The following is a 25,036-nucleotide window of genomic DNA, read 5'->3' as shown; positions in this document are numbered from 1 at the left end:
AACTAATACGCATCTCCGATGGGTAAATAATGGGACTAAAGCTTTAAAAGTAGGTTGTCATGGGTTTAAAAAGGTATGAATTTGTTACGGAACTGACGCACGTGTGCGAATATGGGTTGGTTTTATACAGAATGGTGAGTAGAAACACAGCTAAATTGTTTTTTGTTTAAATTAAAAATAATAATAAAGAATAGTTGCCAATGCCTTTCCTACACACGGGGCCAGAGCCAGTGTCCTTCCAGAGCTCCCTAGATGCTTCCGGATTGGGAAGGCTCTGAGCTGTTTCCGCCGCCATTGCGGATTTTGGACAGAAGATCAGCCGTAGCCACTGCTATCCATCGATGCAGTGCAGAAAGCACACACAGAAGGGGGACATATTTAGCATTTCCACTGATACCAGATTACGGAAACACGATTAACAACATTGCATATTACGTTTCATCGTGTTTTTTTGTTTTCACTGACTGGCTCCGACCTACACATACAGTGAGGAGGTCGTAGCTAGCGCGGTGCTACTGCCTAGCTAGCTAGCTGCACGGCTAGAATTTCAGGACTCCGGAGAAGCTCAAAGAAACCACCATGGCTCAAATCCTACCTATCCGCTTCCAGGAGCACCTGCAGGTATGTGGGAACGCGTATTAGCTTCAGAAACACCAACATTCTCATTAATTGTTCATTTTCCCGCATAACCATCGTTTGACAGCTTGCTGGCTGAGCTAATGTTAAACGTCAATACCCGCAGCAAATGAATGACCTCCCCTCCCCCGTTTAGCCAGCAGCTAACAACTAGCTTTTCATGCTAGCAGCGCTCATTCATTGCACTGATGCTGTTGCCTAGCCGACTCAACGTTAGCCGACATTAGCTGTCAGTGGCAACCATGGGGAGAGAGTAGTTAACATTAAGCACTTTTGCTGACCTTCACTGAGCAGTTTTAGTGTTACTGACAAGACATGGCTGCATTTAGATTAACGTCAGCTATTATCCGCTCTTACATTAGCTAGCTAGCAGTTAGTGTGTCGTGAGGGATGCTGGAGTCACGTCATCTAATTGTAGCTATCTAAGACATTCATTCGTCGAGCTGGCTAACATCAAAGTTTATTGCTAGGGTGGCTGTTTTTATGTAGACATTAAGTTATTAACACACGGTCCATCTGATGATGATGTGTCTGTGGTGTATTAAAGCTAGCTAGTAGCTGTGAAACCGTGGTCAGCTGCAGTCTGGCTGAACTCTGTGCCATTTCGCGTCATCATACAATAATAAGGTTATGTACGACAGGGCATTTTTACAACTGAACGGAGACTTTAAGGTTATTTTGTGGATATATGATCTGAATATGATCTGCTCTCTGTCTCATACATCCACACATCATCATTTTCTAGAACACCTGGAAACAGAGTCAGTTCAGTCAAATTCAAGCTCAGCAGGTACATCTATGCTTCAGACACCATTGGATTAATACGTGTATTTAGTGTTCTCATTAAACTTTAAGTTCAAGACTGAACCCCACTGGAGGCAGTTTTCATAGTATGACTATACACCTTGGACGACCTTTTAGCAGTATACACTTCTTTGCCAGTGTATTAAGTATAAATAGCTAAAACAAACGCAGCCTTATACAACAGTCATTCAGTAAACCCTTCTTTTAAAGGTTATAATAATAGGATATAACTAATAATATAAAGTCAGTTTCTGTTGAAACTGGGCATTGTTGATTCAACTTTTTAATCATTTGGAAGCTTCAGTTTGTGGTGCTGCTGAATTTTAACACATTATACAGAGAGGAGTTTCTGTTATCTAGCCTGCCAAATCAATACAAATGGAGTGGAGAAAACAATTGAAACACATGTTAGTTTAACACAATATATTTATTAGTGTTAGCAAAGTGTACCTAAGAAACTGGATGCTATGCTATCATCAACAAGGTTGCACTTGAAGGATGGTGCTATATACTACAACTCATTTCCAGCACATAATAGTTGTAACAGCTGAGCGCCCATGTACCTCAAAGACCAACATTGAACCCATTAACACTACACTCATAATGATCATCAATTTGATTTTTAGTGCCTTTTTACTAAGCTGCAGCCTCCGGGCATCACAAATGAAGCCAATGCCGAAGTGCCAAAAACTGCAGTTCCCCGAATGGCCACTTGAGGCTTCCTCCAACGGAAGACCCCCATATTAAAATGGCAAATTTTACAGCAGAAATCAACATGTTTACAGCCTGGTACAAAAAATACATATATGGTTTTGGTCTCTAATTTCCCCATTCATGACAGCTGTATGGGGTGTGAATTTGTGTATTACTCCTGTGTGTAAATTAAGGTTTAAAGTCATAATACCAAGACCTTGTTACTTAGGTTCTCCTATGCCAGGAATTTGAACAAATTGCCTTATTATCCATATCTAAAGAAAAAACAAAAGTAACCACAATTTTAAAAAGTGAAATGGCTGATGGGACAGACAGAGTGAGATCACCGTCTCACCGTCCCAGTTATGTTAGGTAATTTGTATGATATATTTCAGGGGTTTTTTTGATGGTAAGTCCTTAGTTGTTGATGTTGATAATATGATCCTGCATATGTGCTATTATTTACAGACAAGACTACAGTACAAAGGTCCTGTGCTTTTGTCCTGAATGTTTTTTTTTTGTTGTAAATCGTGTGGGCCATTGATTGTTATTAAAACAACTTATGCATTCATATCTCAGCTCCAGAACCTGGGAATCAACCCAGCCAACATTGGATTCAGCACTCTCACCATGGAGTCCGACAAATTCATTTGTATAAGGGAGAAAGTGGGCGAGCAGGCCCAGGTTGTCATCATTGACATGGCCGACCCCAACAATCCCATCCGCAGGCCCATCTCTGCAGACAGTGCCATCATGAACCCTGCCAGCAAAGTTATTGCCCTTAAAGGTAAGCTCTAGATAAAATGCGTATCTGTTAGCACATAGCTTTATGTGCCACCTAGACAAGAGTGCGCTAGGTTACTGGAAGCACGTAGGCTGAAAAGTAAACAGTTAAGTTTTGGAGGGTCACATGCCACGCTATGGTGCTTTTCTAATACATTGGGTCATTTGTGTAAATTTTGTTTGTGTTGTCAGTCAGTTACATAGCTGTCACAGTCTGCTTTTCATTTTGATGTTCATATGTAGACCACCCCATTTCTGTTTGTCGAAAAGGTTGAGTAACTAAAGTGTAGTGTAACAAGTTTAAAAGTACAAGACTGGTATTTTAGGAGAAGTAAACTGTAGTAGCAGTGGTAGTAAAATGTCATGCTGTCATGAATGCTTTGTGTATTTTGCTTGTTTTTGCTCTTTTTTCATTTCCTACTGCTTTCTTATGTTTGCAGACGGTGAGTTGAATTTTACATATCATGAGTTGTCAAAGTGTAATCCTGTATGCACTGTCTTGAATTGTTTGCACAGTACTGATAGTGATTTTAATGAATGCTTGAATTTCTAAAGATAACACAGGCAGGGCATAGCAAAATTAAGAGGGCAGCTTGAGGACTATTGTTCTTTTCTTTGTTTTTGTGTGTGTGTGTGTGTGTGTGTGTGTGTGTGTGTTTGTCCCATTTGCTATGCTGTACATATATTTTATATTACAGCTGACCATTTTCTGAAACATACTGTACTTCATAATTTCAAATGTAGTTATGCTTCCCATTCTGTACGGTATGAACATAAGCACATAAAGGCTTAAAAGCAGCTTCAGAAAAGGTCATTAATTACAGGGAACATCCTGCCCACATGTGTTTTTGTCTAACAAATGTTAATGTTGTGTGGTAACCACAAACTGTTTGTCTATGGTGGCAATTTTAGTTGAATGAATCCATTGACTTGGTGGTGAAAACCTCCCAAAGTTGACTCATAAATTGCAAACCTGAATGCTAACATAGGTAGTGTGAAAATGATGTAAAGACTTTAGTATATTAATTTTAAAAAATGTGGCAGTCTTCACTAATACAGATCCTGTGTCAGTTTTAAGCTGTCAGTCTCAACCTGAAGGCATCCACATAACAGAATACCCGTCTGTCAGAAGATTGAATAAAAACACACTCTGGTATTAACAGAAAATCAGTTGAATATTCAGAAATGTTGCAACGTATTATGTGCCTTGGAAAATGGTTGGTAGTAATGTATATTATGTATGTATGTTGTTAAAGGGCTAAAACATGCAGAAAAATGATGCAGTCATTTAAACAAAGGGAAAATGAAGCAAGCCGTGACATTTAGGCCAGCCTTAAACTAGTAGGCCATAATGCACTGGCTGTCCTGTGGAAGTAGGCCTTATTCTCATAAGGATTGTGTGCTCCTGGCCTGTGGTATTATAATCAAATATATTCTTATATATATATTTATATATATATAAGAATATATGTGTGTATGATGTAATGTCAGCCAGCAGAGGCTGGTACATCCATACCGATTTGTAGACGATATTTGTTTCTCTGTTTCAGTCAACTATATGTTAATCTAACCTTGAGTTGGCAGTTAACAGAAGTGTCAGAGTATTGATAAAATTTATGTTATATGTGCCAAATTTTCCATTAAGTTACTGTGTGTAGAATTAAAAAATTTCCCACTTTGGTACTGTGGCATGTAGTAAAGCACAGACGTGGGCACGATCATATTATAACAACATGGGGAGATGCACAGATGCCGATGTTAAGTAAATACACGAAAATGATACATAATTTATCAATAAACGTGCACGTCTTAATATTTTGCTTCGCCTGGGTTTATTCCAGCTTCCAGTAAGAGAACGAGAGCAAGCAAGAGGGTGACACTGAACTGAAGTTTTTTTTGTTTTTACTTAGTGCAACATAATTCTGTAGTTCAGCACTATCATGTACACAACTAGAGCTGCAGTGTCATCTTTTTGAGAATGATCATCTTGGATTAACCTGTGATACCAGTCAAATAGATAAAATGAATGTACTACTGAACACTCAGGTATCAAGTCTTGACTGGCGAGCCCCAGGACAATGTAGAGATCAAAGACAAATGTGCTTTCCTGTAATTGCTTTCCCCTTTTTGGCTTGCATTTGGATCTAAAGTAAATGGCTGGGGCTCAAAGAATTGCAGTCTCTTTCCTCCAATGAGACTGAACAGGAGGAAAAAAAAAAAACACAGAATGGGTGTGAGTGCATCCGTCCAGCATCTTTCCCATCATCACATCTGTTTGTGTGCTTTGTGGTCTTCTTTTGCTAATCTGCATTCAGACCCAACACAAATTCCCACATCCCTCGTTTTAGGATTAAATTTTGATGTGAATCGTTTAAGAGCAAGAGCGACGTGCCTGGAGTTTCGTTCCTCTGTTATGTGGTGGGGGCGGAGGGCTGGACTCAGGCCATAAAGCCTCGTTTTGACTGCGCTGTGCACCACGTTTTTCAGCAGACGTTGGTTCCTAACTGATCTGGTTTTGGTTGAAAAGCTCATTGGTAATTGAACTACTGTACCAAAATGACAGTGAAAGTCATTCTTGATTCAGTTCAGAAGCACAGGAAACATAGTAGTAGTGATATCTGTCTGTAAGTGTGGGTCCAGACCTAAAATAGCAAGGTGTTAAAAAACAAAGAAACTGGATCCAGGAAGTCCAGTTCAAGTAATAGATCTATAAGTTTAAACGCTAGTAAGAAACCAAAACACTGACCAAAAAGAGGATTTTACTTGGAAAATAACCATACTGACAGTTTAATGTCCATTTCAAGGATTGCTAGGTTAAAAGTTGCGACACTCTGTTTACATCACAAAAATGAATCCACATAGAATCGTCACGCATGTAGTCTACGCCGTGCCTCACGTTAAGACAAAAAGGTTGAGCCACGTTCAAGTTCGTGAGCTGTGTGAGCACATAGAAACAGCTTTTTTGTGATGCAGGGCTAATATCAGTCCGAACACGGTCAGTCTATTTGATTTTCTCAATTTAAAAGTCCTGTTTCGGAGAAAGTTACGGAATTTCAGCTCACATTACCACAAGAGGTTTGCATATTCAGCCTCAACTGAATGGGGTTCTCATGAACAGTTTATTGTATCAGACCAAACTGAATGCAGATCCACCACCAAAGTGGTTGCCCTTTTGTTGGTCTTGCCTCTTGTTTTGACACTGGTACTGGCTTTTTGTATGATCCTTTGGTGTTATTCCTACCAAACCCTGACTACCAACATTTGTACAGCAATTGGAGTTTGTTATGCCCAAATGGTATGTTTACTCCCAAAGTCTGCTGTGGGTCGTGTGTGGTAGCTTTAGTCACTAGACTGGTTTTGTTAAATATTTTTCTTAGCATATTTATGATTATAAGGATGTTTTGAGGTGTCACAGCACTCATCTGTGTCCCTGTATGTTAACCTTCGCTCTTAATGTTTTCAGCGGCAAAGACCCTGCAGATCTTCAACATTGAGATGAAGAGCAAAATGAAGGCTCACACTATGACAGATGACGTGACCTTCTGGAAATGGATCTCCCTCAACACTGTTGCCCTGGTCACAGACAACGCAGTCTACCATTGGAGCATGGAGGGTGACTCTCAGCCAATCAAAGTCTTTGACCGTCACTCCAGCCTGGCAGGCTGCCAGATCATCAACTACCGCACAGATGCCAAACAGAAATGGTTGCTGCTCATTGGCATTTCAGCGCAGGTAAAGAAACAGCGTGGCTGAAGAGCTGCTTCAACCTGTTAAATCCTGATTGTTAACACATTCACTAAATACTGTTGTTTGTCTCAGTTTCCGGAAATAGTTCTTGCACTGGAGAACAGCAGCACCATATTTTAATAATGTACTACATTATCTTACTTGCTCAGTAATCTACAGTAGAATTATTTTGTGTGATTAATTACTCTCATCACAGTAGTGTCACCCATCAAAGAGAGTATACAAAAATGCTTCACTTGAAGATGTATTTGTATTAGATATTACAGGATAGGTTTATGTATTCAAACAGAAGATTTCACCATTGATTTCAGTGTTGTTCGTGATACTGGAAGCAGATGTTAAAGAATCTCAATGCAACTATAAATTACAGGCAACTTTGGGCTTTGAACAAACTTGTGGATTTTCTCTCCTCTTAAGCAAAACCGTGTCGTCGGAGCCATGCAGCTATACTCTGTGGACAGGAAGGTGTCTCAGCCCATCGAGGGGCATGCTGCTGGCTTTGCACAGTTCAAGATGGAGGGCAACACTGAAGAGTCCACTCTGTTCTGCTTTGCTGTGCGAGGACAGGCAGGAGGAAAGGTAAGATTTACAAGCACTGCAAAAGGCTGACGGCTATGAAAACGTGGGGATTAGGAGTGACTCATTTGAAAAATGGAAGTCAGTAACACATGGACCAGCGTTTGGGAGTGTCTAGAATCCAAATCAAATTTACCACCTTTAAAAAACTGTCTGGAGACCCTTGTAACCTGACTTTGTCTCATTTTGTCTCAATGTCTTTTTGCTTCAAGCTGCACATCATTGAAGTGGGGACTCCACCAACTGGGAACCAACCATTTCCAAAGAAAGCTGTGGATGTTTTCTTTCCACCAGAGGCCCAGAATGACTTCCCTGTGGCCATGCAGGTACAGAAACTACTCATAAAGAGCCATATTGAGCCTTCTGTTCTGCAAACAAGACTTCCTCTGGTGGGAAATGATCCCCTGCACTGTTTGTTGAAGAACAAGAATTTGTTGTAGTTGCACCATTTGAACAAGCCTTTCTGATCCCCCTACAATATGTGACATGAAACTGGGGCCGGGCAATACTTGACGTTTGAGTTGAGCATTTTTAAAATGAATCTTTTTGTTCATTATTTACACTTTCTAATCAGATTTCTTTTTCTGTCCATCTAGATCAGTTCTAAGCAAGATGTAGTCTTCCTCATCACCAAATATGGCTACATCCACCTTTATGACCTCGAGACTGGAACTTGTATCTACATGAACAGGATTAGTGGGGAGACCATTTTTGTCACTGCGCCCCATGAGCCAACTGCTGGTATCATTGGAGTCAACAGGAAAGGACAGGTATCCCACCTACTTAATAAAACAAAATGTGTGTTTAACCTTAATTTAAATGAATGTTCTGTAATTTCCCCATTAGACTTTAGACTGCTTCTTTATTGATCCCAATTTGGGAAATTATAAATTAATTAATTAATTTATTTATTCATTAATGACATGATGACACATACAGTGCCAAGGCACATTCTTTGAATGTTTGACAGACGATAGAAAATAAGGCCCTTGACCTTGTGCAGATTGCTTCCTATTTGAGTAGACTGAAGAAATGTAGAACTGTACGTTAGCTTCTTTTTCACACAGCACTGGTGTTACAGAGGTTGAAAGTTTACTAGCACAGGCCATAAAATTGTAGCACGAGTATAAAACCTCTGTTGTCCTCTCAAAAACAACATGTAGTTCATCACTTTAACAGGCATGTGACTTGGCAAAATAACCCGTAATTTTAATTTAACCAAGTATCCTGTAAAATATATACATGTCAGGCGTTTGCAACAAACCAAAAGTCAGCAAGTTATAATTATGTTAATTGAGGACAGACCTTCTGCCTTGATAGACTCAGAACATGCATTAGGAGGCATGACTTCTTCTACTTCTTCTTCTTCTTGGCACCTGCAATATATATATGTCATGCTGTATGACCCTGAGGTGTCAGGCTGACAAATGTTCGTAGGGTCCATGTAGTGTTGAATCACAGAATGCAGCCCACTGCGTTGGGACACTAAGTCATCTGCTTGATGATTGTCTGTGGAAGAGCCAGGCTCATCGGACATTTTTAAAACTCCAGGATGTTGCTGGAGGTTTGAAATGGAATATAAAGGCAACCACTGATAACCCTAATGAACTTCTTACAATACAAATTTGACATAAATTTGTAAAATTTAAATTGTTTTACATTTTTTTGGATGAATTCTGAGTAAAGAATATCTTCCAAAAGATGAACATAGATACGCACATAGGCAGAAACCCATAGTGCTTGTTTCTAAATATGTGCCAGTTTGACACTCAGTATGTGTATATGCTGTATAAATAACTAGACTGTTGTTGGTGATTCACTTTCCTTGTGGTATGTCAGCCCTTTTGTGTACCGTATCAGTGTGGGTCCTTGGGTGTTGTCGTGTGACCTTGACTGAGGAAATCTCTGAAAATAACAGGCTGTAGCAGCATCTTTGGTGTCAGGCAGCATGTGACAGCCACAGCAGGAGGGCTAATCTTGGCCGGGCAAACTACACAGTCTAATCCTGTTATTGCTCTTGGCTCTCACCTGCAGGTCTGCCATATACAGCTCAGTGTGTTGCATGCACACACACACACGCACATGCACACACAGGCACTAAATGTAACACTACACGCAACAATGGGCTAATCCCTATCTGTAATTTAGGAATGTGACAAGTGTGCTTCTTAATTCACTTAAGTCTATTTTTGCATACGAAGGTGTGAACAAAGAACGTACCCACATTTCACTGTCAGTTGAAAGGTGCCTGGTCATGCAGGCAGGTGTCAGATTGTTGCACATAATTCTTAGTATTTATGTTCACTTGCATGGAGTAGCAAGTATAGAGCCTGGTGCCTAACCCAGAATGAATTACTGTAGGTGTTCTAGCTGAATAATTCACCTTTTGCATGTTTATGGCATTATATATGTTGTTTGCTGTTGTGGCAATTGCTTTTTTGAACAGACTAAGGAATAAAATACATAAAAATGCAACATGGACACTTCACTGTTTTACACTCAGGAATAAATGTACAGACAATAAAACATGCACATGTACTTTTCCAGGTGTTGTCAGTGTGCGTGGAAGAGGAAAACATCATTCCCTACATCACCAATGTGCTCCAGAACCCAGACTTGGCTCTCCGCATGGCTGTCCGCAACAACTTAGCCGGCGCTGAGGAGCTGTTTGCCCGCAAGTTCAACACCCTCTTTGCAGCAGGGAATTACTCAGAAGCTGCCAAGGTGGCAGCCAATGCACCCAAGGTACTGCAGCTGTGCCACCGTGCACTCAGAGCAGGGTCAAGCGACGTGACGTTACTCCTTCTTCAAGGAATACAAGCTCAGACTGTTAAGACTAAGCAGATTTTTGTAGCTTAGTGTAGCAATCAACACCCAGAGGTAATGTGTGTGTAAAGCAAGTGTTGATTTACATACAACACACGCAAAATAGTTGCCTGTTTTGTGTCTGCAATGGCCTGAGAAGTTTCTGAAAGGAAAACAGTATATATCTAGACTCACTGCAGTCACTAATGTTCAGCTATTGTAACCACACACCACTCAGCATTCACCAAATCTTCCCACTGTCACTTAATTACTTTGTCTATCCATCCATCTTTCCTCCTCAGGGTATCCTGCGCACTCCAGACACAATCCGTCGATTCCAGAGTGTTCCAGCCCAACCAGGCCAGACGTCTCCTTTGCTCCAATACTTTGGCATCTTGCTGGACCAAGGCCAACTCAATAAGTTTGAGTCTTTGGAGCTGTGCAGGCCAGTGCTCCAACAGGGCCGCAAGCAGCTGTTAGAGAAGTGGTTGAAAGAGGACAAGGTATGTGTTCAGCAGTTTGGTTTGACAGTGGACAGTCTTTGTCTTATCTTTAGAGGAATTATTTTCACCAATCGTGTCAGAAAAAAAACATCTGCTCTTTGGACAATATTCACTACAGTCAGTAAGGTGGCTCCTCTACAAATAGCACTACACTGCTGCTTTCAATTATGTGTGTTTTTGAGCATAGAATCGTCTGTTGTTTTGGAAAAACTGGCCAGGAAATTTTAGGCAAGAGCATTTTTCTAAAGAGAGTGTGTGTGTGTGTGTGTGTGTGTGTGTGTGTGTGTGTGTGTGTGTGTGTGTGTGTGTGTGTGTTTACAGCTGGAGTGCTCTGAGGAGCTTGGAGACTTGGTGAAGTCTGTAGATCCTACTCTTGCCCTCAGTGTCTACCTCAGAGCCAACGTCCCCAATAAGGTCATTCAGTGTTTTGCAGAGACTGGGCAGTTCCAGAAGATTGTCCTCTATGCCAAGAAGGTTTGTGACGATGCCTGCTATACCAGGGTTATCCGATATAATATAAGACAATTGACTGATTCTCCAAGACACTATTGGCACATTTTGCAACGTTGTAATCAGTGTTCCACTGTTTCATTTATGTGTTTTATATGATTGCATTGTAGCTGTGGCAAATCTCAGATGTAGGCCTAGTAAGTTTAAACATCTGTTGTCCCTTTAGGTGGGCTACACTCCAGACTGGATCTTCTTGCTGAGGAACGTAATGCGGATCAGTCCAGAGCAGGGTCTTCAGTTCTCACAGATGCTGGTTCAGGATGAAGAGCCACTTGCTGACATTACACAGGTAAAACCCAAAAAAAAAGCCCCTATGTTTATCATGTTATCAGACACACGCAACTACATGTAAGTGGTAAAAAATAACAAATGGCTATTATTACTTATGGTGGTTTTCATCAAGAGGTTTGCACAGGTCACAGTAGCAGCTTCTAGCAGGTCCACTTTTCCCCATTTCTTGCACCTACACTACCTAAAGGCTAGAAGAGTAACCCCATGACCGGAAAATCAGTGATGCAGAAGCAGAGTTATGCAAAGGCTACTGCCCTCCACCCAATAACCAGGAGGAGTTTGACATCTATGGTAATTTCTTTCTTTTGTGTCTCCAGATCGTTGATGTGTTCATGGAGTACAACCTGATCCAGCAGTGCACGTCCTTCCTACTAGATGCCCTGAAGAACAACAGACCCATGGAAGGGCCACTGCAGACACGTCTACTGGAGATGAATTTGGTCCATGCACCGCAGGTACATAAATGCCCTGATCTAGAGATGAAAGCCACAGTTTAGTTTGGTTGGCAGATGTCCAAATGCGAGAATGAACACAATTCTCATGTTGTTCAGTTGCCATTTTACCACAGTCAGCATTCGTACAGATTAATTCAATAAATTCAGGATTTTTTCCTTCAGTTTTTTTCTATCATGCACCAATTTTTTTTTCCTATTGCCTCTGCTGCAGTTTCCTGGTTAAAAAAAAAAAAGCTTCAAGCAGTGTTGAAATGTCCTTGTCCTCTGTGTCGTGTCTTGCAGGTTGCTGACGCTATCCTGGGCAATCAGATGTTCACCCACTATGATCGCGCTCATGTGGCACAGCTGTGTGAAAAGGCTGGTCTCCTGCAGAGGGCGTTGGAGCATTACACTGACCTGTATGACATAAAGCGCGCTGTGGTGCACACACACCTTCTCAACCCAGAGGTACAACACAGAAGAATACTAACACTAACACAGTTGATACAATATGACCAGTCCTGTTTGTTATGTGTTCTGATTGATTGGTTCTTCATTACTGTATTTGGGTTTGTGTTGCTGATAGTTTTCTCTTTGTCTCTGCAGTGGTTGGTGAATTTCTTTGGCTCCTTGTCAGTCGAGGACTCCCTGGAGTGTCTGAGAGCCATGCTGTCTGCAAACATCCGCCAGAACCTGCAGATCTGCGTCCAGGTCGCCTCCAAGTACCATGAGCAGCTCAGTACTCAGTCTCTCACTGAACTTTTTGAGTCGTTCAAGAGCTTTGAGGGTACGCTGGCAATGTGCACCGTGCTGAGCAAATTTGCTTGTCCTCTACGTTTAATTAGTTGTTCTCCTGTTGATTTTGACTTTTTTTTTGTCTTTCAGGTTTGTTCTACTTCTTGGGTTCCATTGTGAACTTCAGCCAGGATCCAGAGGTCCACTTCAAGTATATCCAGGCCGCCTGCAAGACAGGCCAGATCAAAGAGGTGGAGAGAATCTGCCGGGAGAGCAACTGCTACGACCCCGAGCGTGTGAAGAACTTCCTCAAGGTCAGAAATGGACCAGTGCAGAAGAAACTTTTCACTTCAGAATAATCTAACCTTTTTTGCAAGACTGTTATTCAACAAAGCAGGCATTTATTAGCCAATAAAATGCTTTATATTTTTTTTCAACAGGAAGCCAAGCTGACAGACCAGCTGCCTTTGATCATTGTGTGTGACCGCTTCGATTTTGTCCATGATCTGGTCCTGTACCTGTACCGCAACAGCCTGCAGAAATACATTGAGATCTATGTGCAGAAGGTACGTCACAACAGATTTTTTTCAATATTCATAACAGTAAAAAGTAACATTTAACTCAACTTATGTTAAAGGGGTTTTATAGTGTCTCACTGATGCAAAGAATCAAGCTTGTAAACACTGGGCTGCCTCAGTGCACTTAAATTAAACTATTGTGCATTTGTTCTTGAATATGTCCTAACTTTAGCATCATTTATTCCAGGTGAACCCAAGCCGTCTGCCAGTTGTCATTGGAGGATTGCTGGATGTGGACTGTGCAGAGGATGTGATTAAAAACCTGATCATGGTGGTTAGAGGACAGTTCTCCACGGACGAACTGGTGGCTGAAGTGGAGAAAAGAAATCGGTAAGAAGGGAGGAACTAATGGAACTGAATTACAATCGTGGGTCAAAGCTTCGCAACCTATAGGAGACTCCCTGTTGTGTGTCTGATGCGCATTCTCATTGGCACACATTGGGTCGTCTCATCACTCACATGAACTAGCAAAAACATACCCATCTTAGTGAAATATCCTGGTTTTAGGAGACCCATTCATCCAGAGTCGTGAGTCAGCAGTTGTTTTTCCTCTTCAAACCTTGTGCAGTGAAATTCTCACCGTGTGTCTTTCGCCAGACTGAAGCTGCTGCTGCCCTGGCTGGAGGCTCGTATTCATGACGGTTGTGAGGAGCCCGCTACTCACAACGCCCTGGCAAAGATCTACATTGACAGCAACAACAATCCCGAGCGCTTCCTGAGGGAGAACCCCTACTACGACAGCCGCGTAGTGGGCAAGTACTGTGAGAAAAGAGACCCTCACCTGGCTTGTGTGGCCTATGAGAGAGGACAGTGTGACCAGGAACTGATTCATGTGAGTTTAGTCTGAAGTCATACTTTCATTGAAGGCAAAAACTCTCTTTGTTTATTATTGTTTCCTGTTTTAGTTCTGATGTGCATACATTACTTTCATGATATTTCCGAACTGTTGTCTCTCATGTAAACTTGAGTTGTGTATTGTCCCTTAGGTTTGCAATGAGAACTCACTATTCAAGAGTCTGTCCCGCTACCTTGTACGTCGCAAGAACCCTGAACTGTGGGCGAGCGTGCTGCTTGAGACCAACAATTACAGAAGACCACTCATCGACCAGGTCCAACCCCTTGGCATTTCAAATACAAAATAATAACACATTTACTACTTGATCAAAATTGTTAATGCAGAAAGCACCTGTATTACAGATTTGGTTTTCATAATAGATACATTAAAAAAATGAATGTCTTCTAGTTTGACTTTTTATATCTAGCTGTTTTGGAATAGGATTCTTAAATTGTAATCTAGGATATTTTTTTACTTAAAATATCAGCTGTAGTGCGTCGCATCTGTTGTTACAGGTTGTGCAGACAGCTTTGTCTGAGACCCAGGATCCAGAGGAGGTGTCTGTCACAGTCAAGGCCTTCATGACCGCCGACCTTCCCAATGAGCTCATCGAGCTTCTGGAGAAGATTGTCCTGGATAACTCTGTCTTTAGCGAGCACAGGTGAGAGAGGCTTGATGTCACCTGTATATTCAAAATGTTTATGGCTGTGAATCCAAAATATATATGTAGGAAAATAAAGACCCTCACTGAGATTGTCCTTTTGTTGTTTTTTTTCCAGAAACCTCCAGAATCTGCTCATCCTGACAGCCATTAAAGCTGATCGGACACGCGTTATGGAGTACATCAACCGTCTTGACAACTACGATGCCCCAGACATTGCAAACATCGCCATCAGCAATGAGCTGTTTGAGGAAGCTTTCGCTATTTTCAGAAAATTTGATGTCAACACCTCTGCTGTGCAGGTCAGTGCATTACTGCTCGACTATCATGGCCACCAGAATTGCGTTATTGACCTTGATGTAACGTGATCTGATCTGTGGTCTCATTTGCCAGGTTCTGATTGAGCACATCGGTAACCTGGACCGAGCTTATGAGTTTGCTGAGCGCTGCAATGAGCCACCGGTGTGGAGTCAGCTAGCAAAGGCCCAGCTTCAGAAGGGCCTGGTCAAAGAAGCCATTGACTCTTACATCAAGGCTGATGACCCCTCTGCTTACATGGAGGTGGGACAAGCTGCTGCCCAAAGCGGTAAGATAGACTTTATGAGCTCATTTGATGCTTAGAATTGAAGAATTTTGGATAGATGCTGAATTCATTGTGGGTTGTCATTTATAGTTTTATTTAATGAAGACACTTTCATAGCATTTTGGTAGATATACAGGAGATAGATGTGTTTATGAAACTCATCAGTGTTGATTTTCATGCACAGGAAACTGGGAGGACCTGGTGAAGTTTCTGCAGATGGCTCGTAAGAAGGCCCGCGAGTCGTACGTTGAAACAGAGCTGATCTTTGCTCTGGCCAAGACCAACCGCCTGGCTGAGCTGGAGGAGTTCATCAACGGACCCAACAATGCTCACATACAGCAAGTAGGTTCTGAGAGGCATAGCGACATGCAACACACACTCAAGAGCATGCACCTGTGTTAATGGGGCAGTTGAGCGGCACCATTAATTACATTTATATAACCATGATAATGAAAAAAATCTATTTCAGCTCTAACAATTATAGTGAATTACTATTGTCTTTACAAAGAAAAAAATAATATAATGTATCTGCTTTCACTGGGCAAAACGTTTGGAAGCTTGTTCATTTAATGTGATGAATCACTTTCATCAAATTGAGGATTTTGTTCAAATGTAAAAAGCTTTGAATGAACATTCAGCACAGCTCTAAACAGGTGTCACCACTGATGTCTCTTTCACCTGTCTGTTGCTGCTTTCCTGATCTTTTTTTTGTTCTTTTTTTTGTGTCAATTTTCCAGGTGGGTGACCGTTGCTACGACGACAAGATGTACGAGGCAGCCAAGCTGCTTTACAACAACGTGTCCAACTTCGGCCGTCTGGCCTCCACTCTGGTGCACCTGGGAGAGTACCAGGCAGCTGTGGACGGAGCGCGCAAGGCCAACAGCACCCGCACCTGGAAGGAGGTGAGGAATGATGATCCAGCTCATTTTTAAGTCTGTACTTGAAGAATCTTCTCTATCTCTATCTCCTGCAGCGTGCCGCCCAGTCACCTATATTAAACACATTGTTTGATTTGCTCCTCTCCTCTTCCAGGTGTGTTTTGCGTGTGTAGATGGAAAAGAGTTCCGCCTTGCCCAAATGTGTGGCCTGCATATTGTCGTCCACGCCGATGAACTGGAAGAACTCATCAACTACTACCAGGTAACTGGAGCCAGTGTAAATCTCACCTGTTGAATGAATGCTGGGTAATTACTGATTACATATACGATCTGGAATCAAACATAGTGCTCAGGATGGTGGTGTTTCCTGTTGGCCTTGTTTTGCACTTAAATACCAAATGTCTTTGTGTTTTGTTTGTATTGTAAGGTTTAAAGGGAAATAGCCGCTGTCATTAAGTCTCTCTGTACTCTCCAGGATCGCGGTTACTTTGAGGAGCTGATCACCATGCTGGAGGCCGCCCTCGGTCTGGAGCGTGCTCACATGGGTATGTTCACTGAGCTTGCCATCCTGTACTCCAAATTCAAGCCCCAGAAGATGAGGGAGCACCTGGAGCTCTTCTGGTCCCGCGTCAACATTCCTAAGGTAGGCATCTTCAAGCACAGCATGATTAATCATCAACTTAACAGCATATGCTTTTCAATAGGATTTCAGGTCACTTAGTTTTTAGTTTTTCAATGAAAGTTTTTGCCTGTTTTTATGTGCACTGTCTTGTAGAAGGCATGAAAACAAGCATTGACAACCAAAAAGATGGTGGGTCCCTTTTAGAGGCGTTCTCAATATGAGCACCACTGAATATGTGGAGTTCCTTTCTGAACATTTCATGCAACAAATACAACAGATTTTGTACTGCGTAATAAAAAAAACAGCCTTAATGGTATTGGCATGTGCATAATAATTTGGAATATAGTGAACATACAGCAATCCTGAATAATCATATGCATGATTATCTTTTGTAGAAGCAGCTGTTAAAAACATGATAATAATCCTGATCTGTGAACTAATTGAAATATGAGTTCATGAACTTAACTCTGTGTGTGTGTGTGTGTGTGTGTGTGTGTGTGTGTGTGTGTGTGTGTGTGTGTGTGTGTCTGTCAGGTTCTCAGGGCAGCAGAGCAGGCCCACCTCTGGGCGGAGCTGGTGTTCCTCTATGACAAGTACGAGGAGTACGACAACGCCATCATCACCATGATGAACCACCCAGCTGACGCGTGGAAGGAGGGCCAGTTCAAAGACATCGTCACCAAGGTAAGAAAAAGGAAAGAAAGATTGGTGAGTGATGTTAGTTACCATCCTGGTATGAGATTTGACTCTCAAGGGCCAAAACACAATGGTGACCTTTTCTATGTGTTGTTCATTGTAGGTGGCCAATGTGGAGCTGTATTACAAGGCCATCCACTTCTATCTGGAGTTCAAACCGTTGTTACTGAACGACCTGCTCATCGTCCTCTCTCCAAGACTGGACCACACGCGTGCCGTCAACTTCTTCAGCAAGGTCGTTATTGCTCTCTGTAAACAGTTCTCACGGTGTCAGCGTGTGCTTCAGTTCAAAACTCCTTCTAAAAATGAAATAATATAAATGAAATGCTATTGTGTATCATTTGTGTGAAGTTATGAGCGACTGTTCTCCGTGAAGTGGTCTGTGGTTGATAGAGAACACGAGTTCACATGAAAATGGATGTTGATCCTTCTTTCTGATTCTTTGTTCAGGTGAAGCAGCTGCCTCTGGTAAAACCCTACCTAAGGTCTGTCCAGAATCACAACAACAAGTCAGTAAATGAGGCACTAAACAACCTCTTCATCATTGAGGAAGACTATGCGGTATGATATTTTAACATTGTGTATTGATTGTATCCTAATATATATTTTCTGATGACTTTTGAGTTGCATTTTCACTTGCATCTTTTAATCCCCTCTCTGTCTCTTTCATCCAGGCACTGCGCACTTCCATCGATGCCTATGACAACTTTGACAACATCTCACTGGCCCAGGGCCTGGAGAAGCACGAGTTGATTGAGTTTAGGAGGATCGCAGCGTACCTTTTCAAGGGCAACAACCGCTGGAAACAGAGTGTCGAGCTCTGCAAGAAGGACAAGCTCTACAAGGCATGACCACTAAAACAAATGATAACTTTCAGTAGATGCTCCACTCCTTCCAAATAATGTAGATCAAGGCCCTGAAACCAGCGTGGATTGAACTGCAGATGTGGTTTTTCCCCAAGCCAACGTATTGTTGCCTCCCTTTCTGCAGGATGCCATGCAGTATGCGTCCGAGTCCAAAGACATCGAGCTGGCAGAGGAGCTTCTCGCTTGGTTCCTGAAGGAGGACAAGAAGGAGTGTTTTGCAGCCTGCCTTTTCACCTGCTACGACCTGCTGCGGCCTGACGTGGTGCTGGAGACCGCCTGGCGACACAACATCATGGACTTCTCCATGCCATACTTCATCCAGGTCATGAGGGAGTACCTCTCTAAGGTGAGTTGACCGGAGGTAACCAGCGTGTGCGATGTATCAGGCTGAGGTAGAATCAGGTTTCGTAAAAGTAAAAGGCAAAATCGAAGAAAATCTAAACTAACTACAGTGAAAGAAGATCATTAGAAGGGAGAGGGGCAAGATTACCTTCATGCTGATGTTTTTTATTTTTATGATGCTGTTAGGTATTGATACTATTGATACACTTCTATTCTTTATCAGGCCTGCTTAGATGAGTGTACCACAGAAAGACACTAATTATTCAATTGAATCTTTACTTTTTCCCTGTTTGCCGTCTGGTATTTCCCGCCACCTGAGACCTTTAAAAAGAAAAAAAAAAACAGCATCTGCTAGAATTTGTTTGCGAATACCATACAGCCATAGGCGGTGTCACACAGTTTCCACCCAGACCGTACCAATGAAGCCCCCCCAGTACTGCCTATTCTTTCCTCCATTCATGCTCATCTTCCTATGCTTCTGTCATGTGTCATCACTGGTGTTTTCCTTTTCATTTGAGTGTCCATCCATTCAAGCTACTTTTCCATACAAATGTGCTCTAGAGGAGATTCATAACTGCTGTGTCGCTCGTCACGCCATTTATCTCTGTTACATGGCAAAAAAATAAAAGGGGGCCCACCGTTTGCTTTCATAACAGACAGTCGACCCGAGTGGAGCATTTGTAAGATTTGTTGCATTTATTTGCCAAACTTGAAATGTCAAGTTGGTGGATTTTATGACATCAAAATAATACAGTTTGTCATATTAGCAGTCTCGTAGTTGGTCTGCTCGTGGCTGACTACTTGTTGGTGCTTGTTGTGGCAAACCCCACCAAAGGAATTGTTTGTTTAGTGACAATAAGTCATTTTCTCAAGTCCTTGCATTATGTATTTAGTAGACCTTGTTTAAGTGTTAAAACTTACTGAGTCCCTATTAGTCCACATCTGTGTTTTATTTGTCACACTCTTCACAGTACCAAAGTAATCTCAAGTCTGCATTTGTATCAAAAGTGGTGTTATTACCCGCATCTCTCTCTCTCTCTCAGGATTTTTGTGTTTGTGACAAGTCGCCTGTTTGCTCTTTTCTCTCTGTCAATTTCTATTTTTGGGAGACTTCCGTTTGTTTTTTTTTCCTCCTTAAGTTGCCTCTCTGAATTTCCTTTCCAGGTTGATGCGATAAAGGAAAAGGTGAAAGTCGAATCCATTTTCTAATCATTCTTTTTGACCCCTCTCCCCTGTCCTGTAGCCTGTAGTTTGGAGGAGTAAAATTAGCAGAAACTGCATGATCCCCCCGACCCCCCCCCCCCCCCCCCCCCATGTCACTCTGCTGCTTCTGATTGTAAACTCCACATCTCCACTAGACCACCTACCAACCCACAAGACTCCAGAGTGGGGCTCTTCACACCCATCCCTCAGGGCTCTGATGGGTTTACTGGTGTCAGTGATGGCTCTGGACCAAAGAGTGACCTCAGAACTCGTTATTGAATTAGACACAAAACTTGTTCCAAGCGGAGGTGTGAAAATCAATTTCTCCAATGCTAATTGGATTCACCTAGTGGGAGACCTTATGAGATCACTGTAAACTTGTGTTTTTGTTGTGGGGACATGTTGCTGTCAGAGATGTCAGATTTTCTCCAGCATTGACTCAGGATCTATATTGTTCTGGTTTGTGTAAACACTACTTTTAATTAGCAGGATTACGGTTCAGAATGTCAGCTTTAGACTGGTTTTTTTTTGGTATATTCTTGCACTTTGCAAAAACACTTAAGTACAGTGAAATTTATCTAATGAGGCTACTGCTAATGTTTTTTTTTCTTTTTCTTTTTGCTCCAAGCCTCACTGAAACCAACAAAATAGCATTTTTTTTGTCAGCAGGAAACAAACCATAAACCCAACCCTGACCTGTTGTCATCTTTGAAGCTAGACTAGAGCTTTTCCTCTGGAAACAGCTGCCTGCTACAGCCAACAATTACACTATGAAAACAGCGAGAATGACCCAAAACACTAAGTTTAAAGATGCTACAAAGCTCCACAGATCTGAGGGGAGTCCGGTGATAATTCTCTGAGGGTCTGTCTATAGGAGGGTCCCCCCTTTTCTATCAAATGTGCCCCATGACAGCCGTTCTCCTCAAACACACCGAGCCACCCACTTCAACCAGCATGCCCACCAGCGCTCCTCAGGAGTGGGCGAAGAGCGCCACTCTGGATAACTGCCTCACCTGATGTGGTCAGGCCCTTTTCTCACTGACTTGTAGATCAGTTTTAATGTTGAGTTGTTTTGTAACACCACTCAGCTGCAGTCTGCTGCTAGACATCACCCCGACTCAATATATCTTCATGTTGTGAGGGGTGAGGGCATATTTATGTCTGCATGTGCACCGCGGTGCAGTAGTGTAGACTGCAGCTAAGTGTAAAACCTCATAATCATCAGTAATAGAAGAGCCAGCGAGGCATTATTTTAGTGAAGTGACCATTCTTTCAGAGACCTTTCTATTATTTTTCTCCATGTCTGTCCGTACTACTGAATTTATCTCAGTGCTAAAGAAGAACACAAGTTAAAAACCAAGCGGCATTTCAAGAGCGGGGTGTTCTTTGCTACTGTAAAGTGTGGTCTCTTCAAGCGACAAACAAGTTGAGTTTAGGAGAGCATATAATCTGTAGTTTGGGTGCGTTCTCTGGGGAAAAACTACATGTAGAGCAACAAGCATGCATTTCCCTTCCCCTTGGTAGCATCAGCAGCACTCAGGCCAGGCTAGGAGACATCGATGTTGGCTGTGCCTGCTTCTGGAAACCTTGAACTGGCTGTACAAAAGCATCCCCTCCACCCTCGCTCACACTCCCCCTCCACTATATTCTCTGCTTCTCCGTCTTTCTTTCTCATGCACTCTTCAAGGAGAAAATAACTAAACTGCCGCTTCAGCATGTCTCTCAACCCTTCTCTTCTGAAACGAAACAACAGCTTGTCTTTTCTTGAAACAGCCTGCTTAACCAGACTGACTGTAGCAGTAAACCAGACAGTATGTAGAGAACTGAACCCAAAACCACCATGAGAGGACATCTGTGCTGTTGCATCATGTAGCATTGTCCATCACTGATTTGTATTGGTATTTAAGATGCACACTGTCATAGCTGGGGGTAATATCTGAAGCTCTTTGCTGCCTGCTTCATTCTCTGAATTGTTTTAGCTCTATCTGTTGTCCTTTCCCCGTCATCGTCTTCTTCTGAGCTGCTTAACAAGTGCCGAAGCACCAATTAAAATCCAGGAGGTTTTAGCAAGTTGAGTCTCAAGGCTGCTACGTGCTTCTTGTGGCTGTTTCCACGCAGACAGTGACTTAATTGGGACATGCGTGAGGGCTGGGGACGTGCCTCTCAAAATGTTCAAACACCTAACACAACACATTGTTGGTGATTGGATTTCTGTGTTGGAAATGACAGAATGCGCAAATAAAACAACAACAAACTGCTCAGTGTTTATTTAACCTGCAAGTATGTGGTAATAAATGGAATATCTTTAGGTTTTGGACTGTTGCTCGGACAAAACAAGCCTTTTGTTGACATCACCTCCACTCAATGGGCATTTTTCTCTATTCTGACATTCTGTAAAACATATGATGAATCCATTAATAGATCAAATAATCAGCAGCAGATTAATCAATAATGAAAGTGATCATTAGATGCAGCCTTATTTTCAGCATTAATTATTTGCATTATGCTGTAGAAGGAAACTCAGAGCATTTCAAATGAGCATATCAGTTCATGTTTATTCCTGTAACTCCTACATTGACCCCAAAAAAGCTCTGAAGGATTCTCATGAGGAGCATTTCTACGTCTGTCCCATGAATGTCTAAGGAGAAAGTGAAGTAAGTGTGCGTACATCATTGTGGATGGCACACGTCAGTCTACAGACACGTTAGTGTGCTCACAGGGACGGGAAGCTTTTTTCAAGTTTTACTTATTAATTTATTAAGAGCTCAGTCTTTCAGAAACAAGTGTCCACCTCTGAAAAATGTATTACAATCATTACTGACAGAAACACTACTGGAGGCTAGCTAAGCTGTGTTCGACAACTTTGGTACAAAAATGTGCAGAACGTGTTGATATTCTGCTCAGAGACGGACAAACTAACAGGTGACAAACATGACTGTAGGTTTTAGTTTATACTGGTGAGGGTTGGTTCTCTACATACTCCATATTTCCAACATGTTAGAGTAGATGATTTGGATGGCTGGATGGTGGGACCATTATTGCCCAGTAGCTGTTTGTCTTTGTCTCCCCTCCTAATCCCTAATACTTTCCACAAAGACGTGGACGTCTATCTGATAGACTGTTGTAGCCAAGCTCGATAGAGTAGCCAGTAGCTCTCCAGATGCAGTTACTCCTCTTGCCTTCTAGAGGGCCTCCAACACTTTAGCAAGGCCTGCATCCTGCAGCCTGTTTTTTATTTAAATCTGGACTGTATTCGTCTTCGCCTGTCAGGAATGGTCCCATCCGTCAGCCAGTGAATTGCCCCAGAGGTCAGTTTTTGCAAACCCGGCGCGTCAGCCCTTGCTCTTCAAGAGCCCCATCGGCTGCAGTGGAACCGAGGTCTAACACTGTCACTGCTGTTGTGTTTTCCTCAGGTGGACAAACTCGAAGCATCCGAGTCTCTGAGGAAACAGGAGGAGCAGGCTACTGAGTCTCAACCCATTGTTTACGGTAAGGAGACCACACTCACACAGATGTTTTGAGGAGGTTTAAAGGAAACGTGGAGAACATTTAGAGAATATGAGCGCAGCCGTGCTCTTCTAACTACTTACTCTGCTGTTTCTGTCGCAGGCACGCCCCAGCTCATGCTCACAGCAGGGCCTAACGTGGCCGTTCCTCCTCAGCAGCCCTATGGCTACGGCTACACAGCAGCACCAGGCTACGGCCAGCCGCCACAGCCCAGCTTCGGTTACGGCATGTGAACACCCACCGACCCCTACGACCCCCACCACGACTCGACCCGACACCTTCCTTCCATCTGTCCCTCTCTCTTTGTGTTCCTCACCAGCTTCCCATGGTCTTCTACTCACAACAGGGGCCACAAGCAAGCAACAGCCCACTCTCATTTTGAGTATTATTTTTTTATTATGTTGTCCTGTTACAAGAGAAAACATTTAACTGCATCGAAGGACTTTTATTTGTATTGTTTGAAAAGAAATTGGACCACATGTTTGTTTGTTTTTCACATTCCATATTTATGACTACTTATTTAGATTTTTTTTTGTGTGTTGATGTTGATGTCATGTTTTTTTTGTTTTTTTTTTAATTGGTTTATGGTTTGTGCAGAAGTGGACTTGCTATAGCTCAGCAATGAACCTTTGAAGTAGGTGGAGGAGCATTGGATTTTGCACTCGTGAAGAAATTAATGTAGAGAAGCTCTTACTTTTGATGTACGGAACATGTGAACAGCTTACATTGTCTCGTTTGTCTGTATAATGCATTTCATCATTGTATATTCTGAGGAAAAAAAGGTTACATATAATATTTGAACATATATTGCCATTTCAATGGCTATAGCTAGCAACACTAAGTGATGATAGTATATTCTGCACAGGCGTGTAGCTTTATGGAGTTTTAAATGCATACAGACGTATGTCACTGTGTGAATGAGCGTGCGTTTGTGTGTGTGTGCACAAGTGTGACCTGATGGTCGAAATAAGAATTTTAAACCCCTCTCAGCCTGTCCTGGGCGATCCAATCCACCCTCCTAGGTGTTAGCTCTCCCTCATTGGCTCCATGTATTTAGGTGACCTCTTGTGCCGTGTACAGTGCTTGTGTGAGACTGTATCTGTGTATGTGCAAGGACGGGACCACGGCTACCTGTAAACCCCAGGGCCCTCACCCCTTAACCGTACCGTGTGTGTATTTACTCTGAACCCTCCTCATGCTGAGGTCCGTGTATGCCAGGTGTTGTGGTGTTTCCCTCGGTCACCATTACTTTTTTTTTTTTTTTTTTGCGTGTACAGATGTGAACATGACGAATTGAAAACTTTTAGATGGAGACCCCACCCATCTGTCCTCCACCCACTCTCCTGTCCTGTTTCCTCCTTCGTCAGTGCTTAACGGCAAGAAGAAACAAGGAGGCGGAAGAAGACGGGCCGGTGGAACCTTTGGTGTCCTTATGACAGCTTGATTAGATCCATAAACACTCCTGTAGGTTGTGTGTGTAGATGGTTATGATGAAGAAATTAGGTCTCAGTACATCCAGTTCTTTGTCAAGAATGGTCTGAAACAAGAGCCTGTACTTACCTTGATGTACTTAACTTCCTTACATGCTTTAAGCTGTGTGTGTAAAGTGTCATCCTAACCCTAACATAAGTTGAATTCCTTTCTGTTGTCATGCATATTAGTAATAAAGGGGATCTGTCATTGATAAGTGGAAGAATATGACTCACCTGAAAGGGAAATACTAGCCTAAATAAAAACTCAAAATTGTA

At 42.3% G+C, this 25,036-nt stretch overlaps 1 protein-coding gene across 4 annotated transcripts; it reads left to right on the top strand.

The window, feature by feature from the left end:
• Nucleotides 1–278: 278 nt before the first annotated feature.
• LOC143323648 (clathrin heavy chain 1-like) lies at nucleotides 279–25,036 on the top strand. Of its 4 annotated transcripts, XM_076735616.1 has the most exons (33): nucleotides 282–621; nucleotides 2,713–2,920; nucleotides 6,380–6,648; nucleotides 7,081–7,242; nucleotides 7,452–7,565; nucleotides 7,836–8,009; nucleotides 9,787–9,984; nucleotides 10,347–10,547; nucleotides 10,869–11,021; nucleotides 11,224–11,346; nucleotides 11,666–11,803; nucleotides 12,086–12,250; nucleotides 12,389–12,569; nucleotides 12,668–12,831; nucleotides 12,958–13,083; nucleotides 13,283–13,425; nucleotides 13,693–13,927; nucleotides 14,082–14,204; nucleotides 14,446–14,591; nucleotides 14,710–14,893; nucleotides 14,985–15,177; nucleotides 15,359–15,516; nucleotides 15,912–16,076; nucleotides 16,207–16,314; nucleotides 16,528–16,695; nucleotides 17,209–17,358; nucleotides 17,474–17,605; nucleotides 17,821–17,931; nucleotides 18,045–18,215; nucleotides 18,361–18,582; nucleotides 19,743–19,763; nucleotides 23,195–23,270; nucleotides 23,391–25,036. In XM_076735616.1, the coding sequence occupies exons 1-33, from the start codon at nucleotides 580–582 to the stop codon at nucleotides 23,519–23,521; spliced, it is 5,055 nt and encodes a 1,684-aa protein (XP_076591731.1). In that variant the 5' UTR covers nucleotides 282–579; the 3' UTR covers nucleotides 23,522–25,036. The 4 variants fall into 4 exon arrangements, with proteins under 4 accessions (XP_076591732.1, XP_076591731.1, XP_076591733.1 ...); XM_076735617.1 differs by lacking the exon at nucleotides 19,743–19,763 and having other exon boundaries at nucleotides 279–621; XM_076735618.1 differs by lacking the exons at nucleotides 23,195–23,270; nucleotides 23,391–25,036 and adding an exon at nucleotides 23,052–23,180.

This window comes from Chaetodon auriga, chromosome 7 (assembly GCF_051107435.1).
Source record: "Chaetodon auriga isolate fChaAug3 chromosome 7, fChaAug3.hap1, whole genome shotgun sequence".
In the NCBI taxonomy this organism is placed as follows: domain Eukaryota; kingdom Metazoa; phylum Chordata; class Actinopteri; order Chaetodontiformes; family Chaetodontidae; genus Chaetodon; species Chaetodon auriga.
Note: the sequence above shows the minus strand (reverse complement) of the source record. Positions and strands in the feature narration are given on the sequence as shown.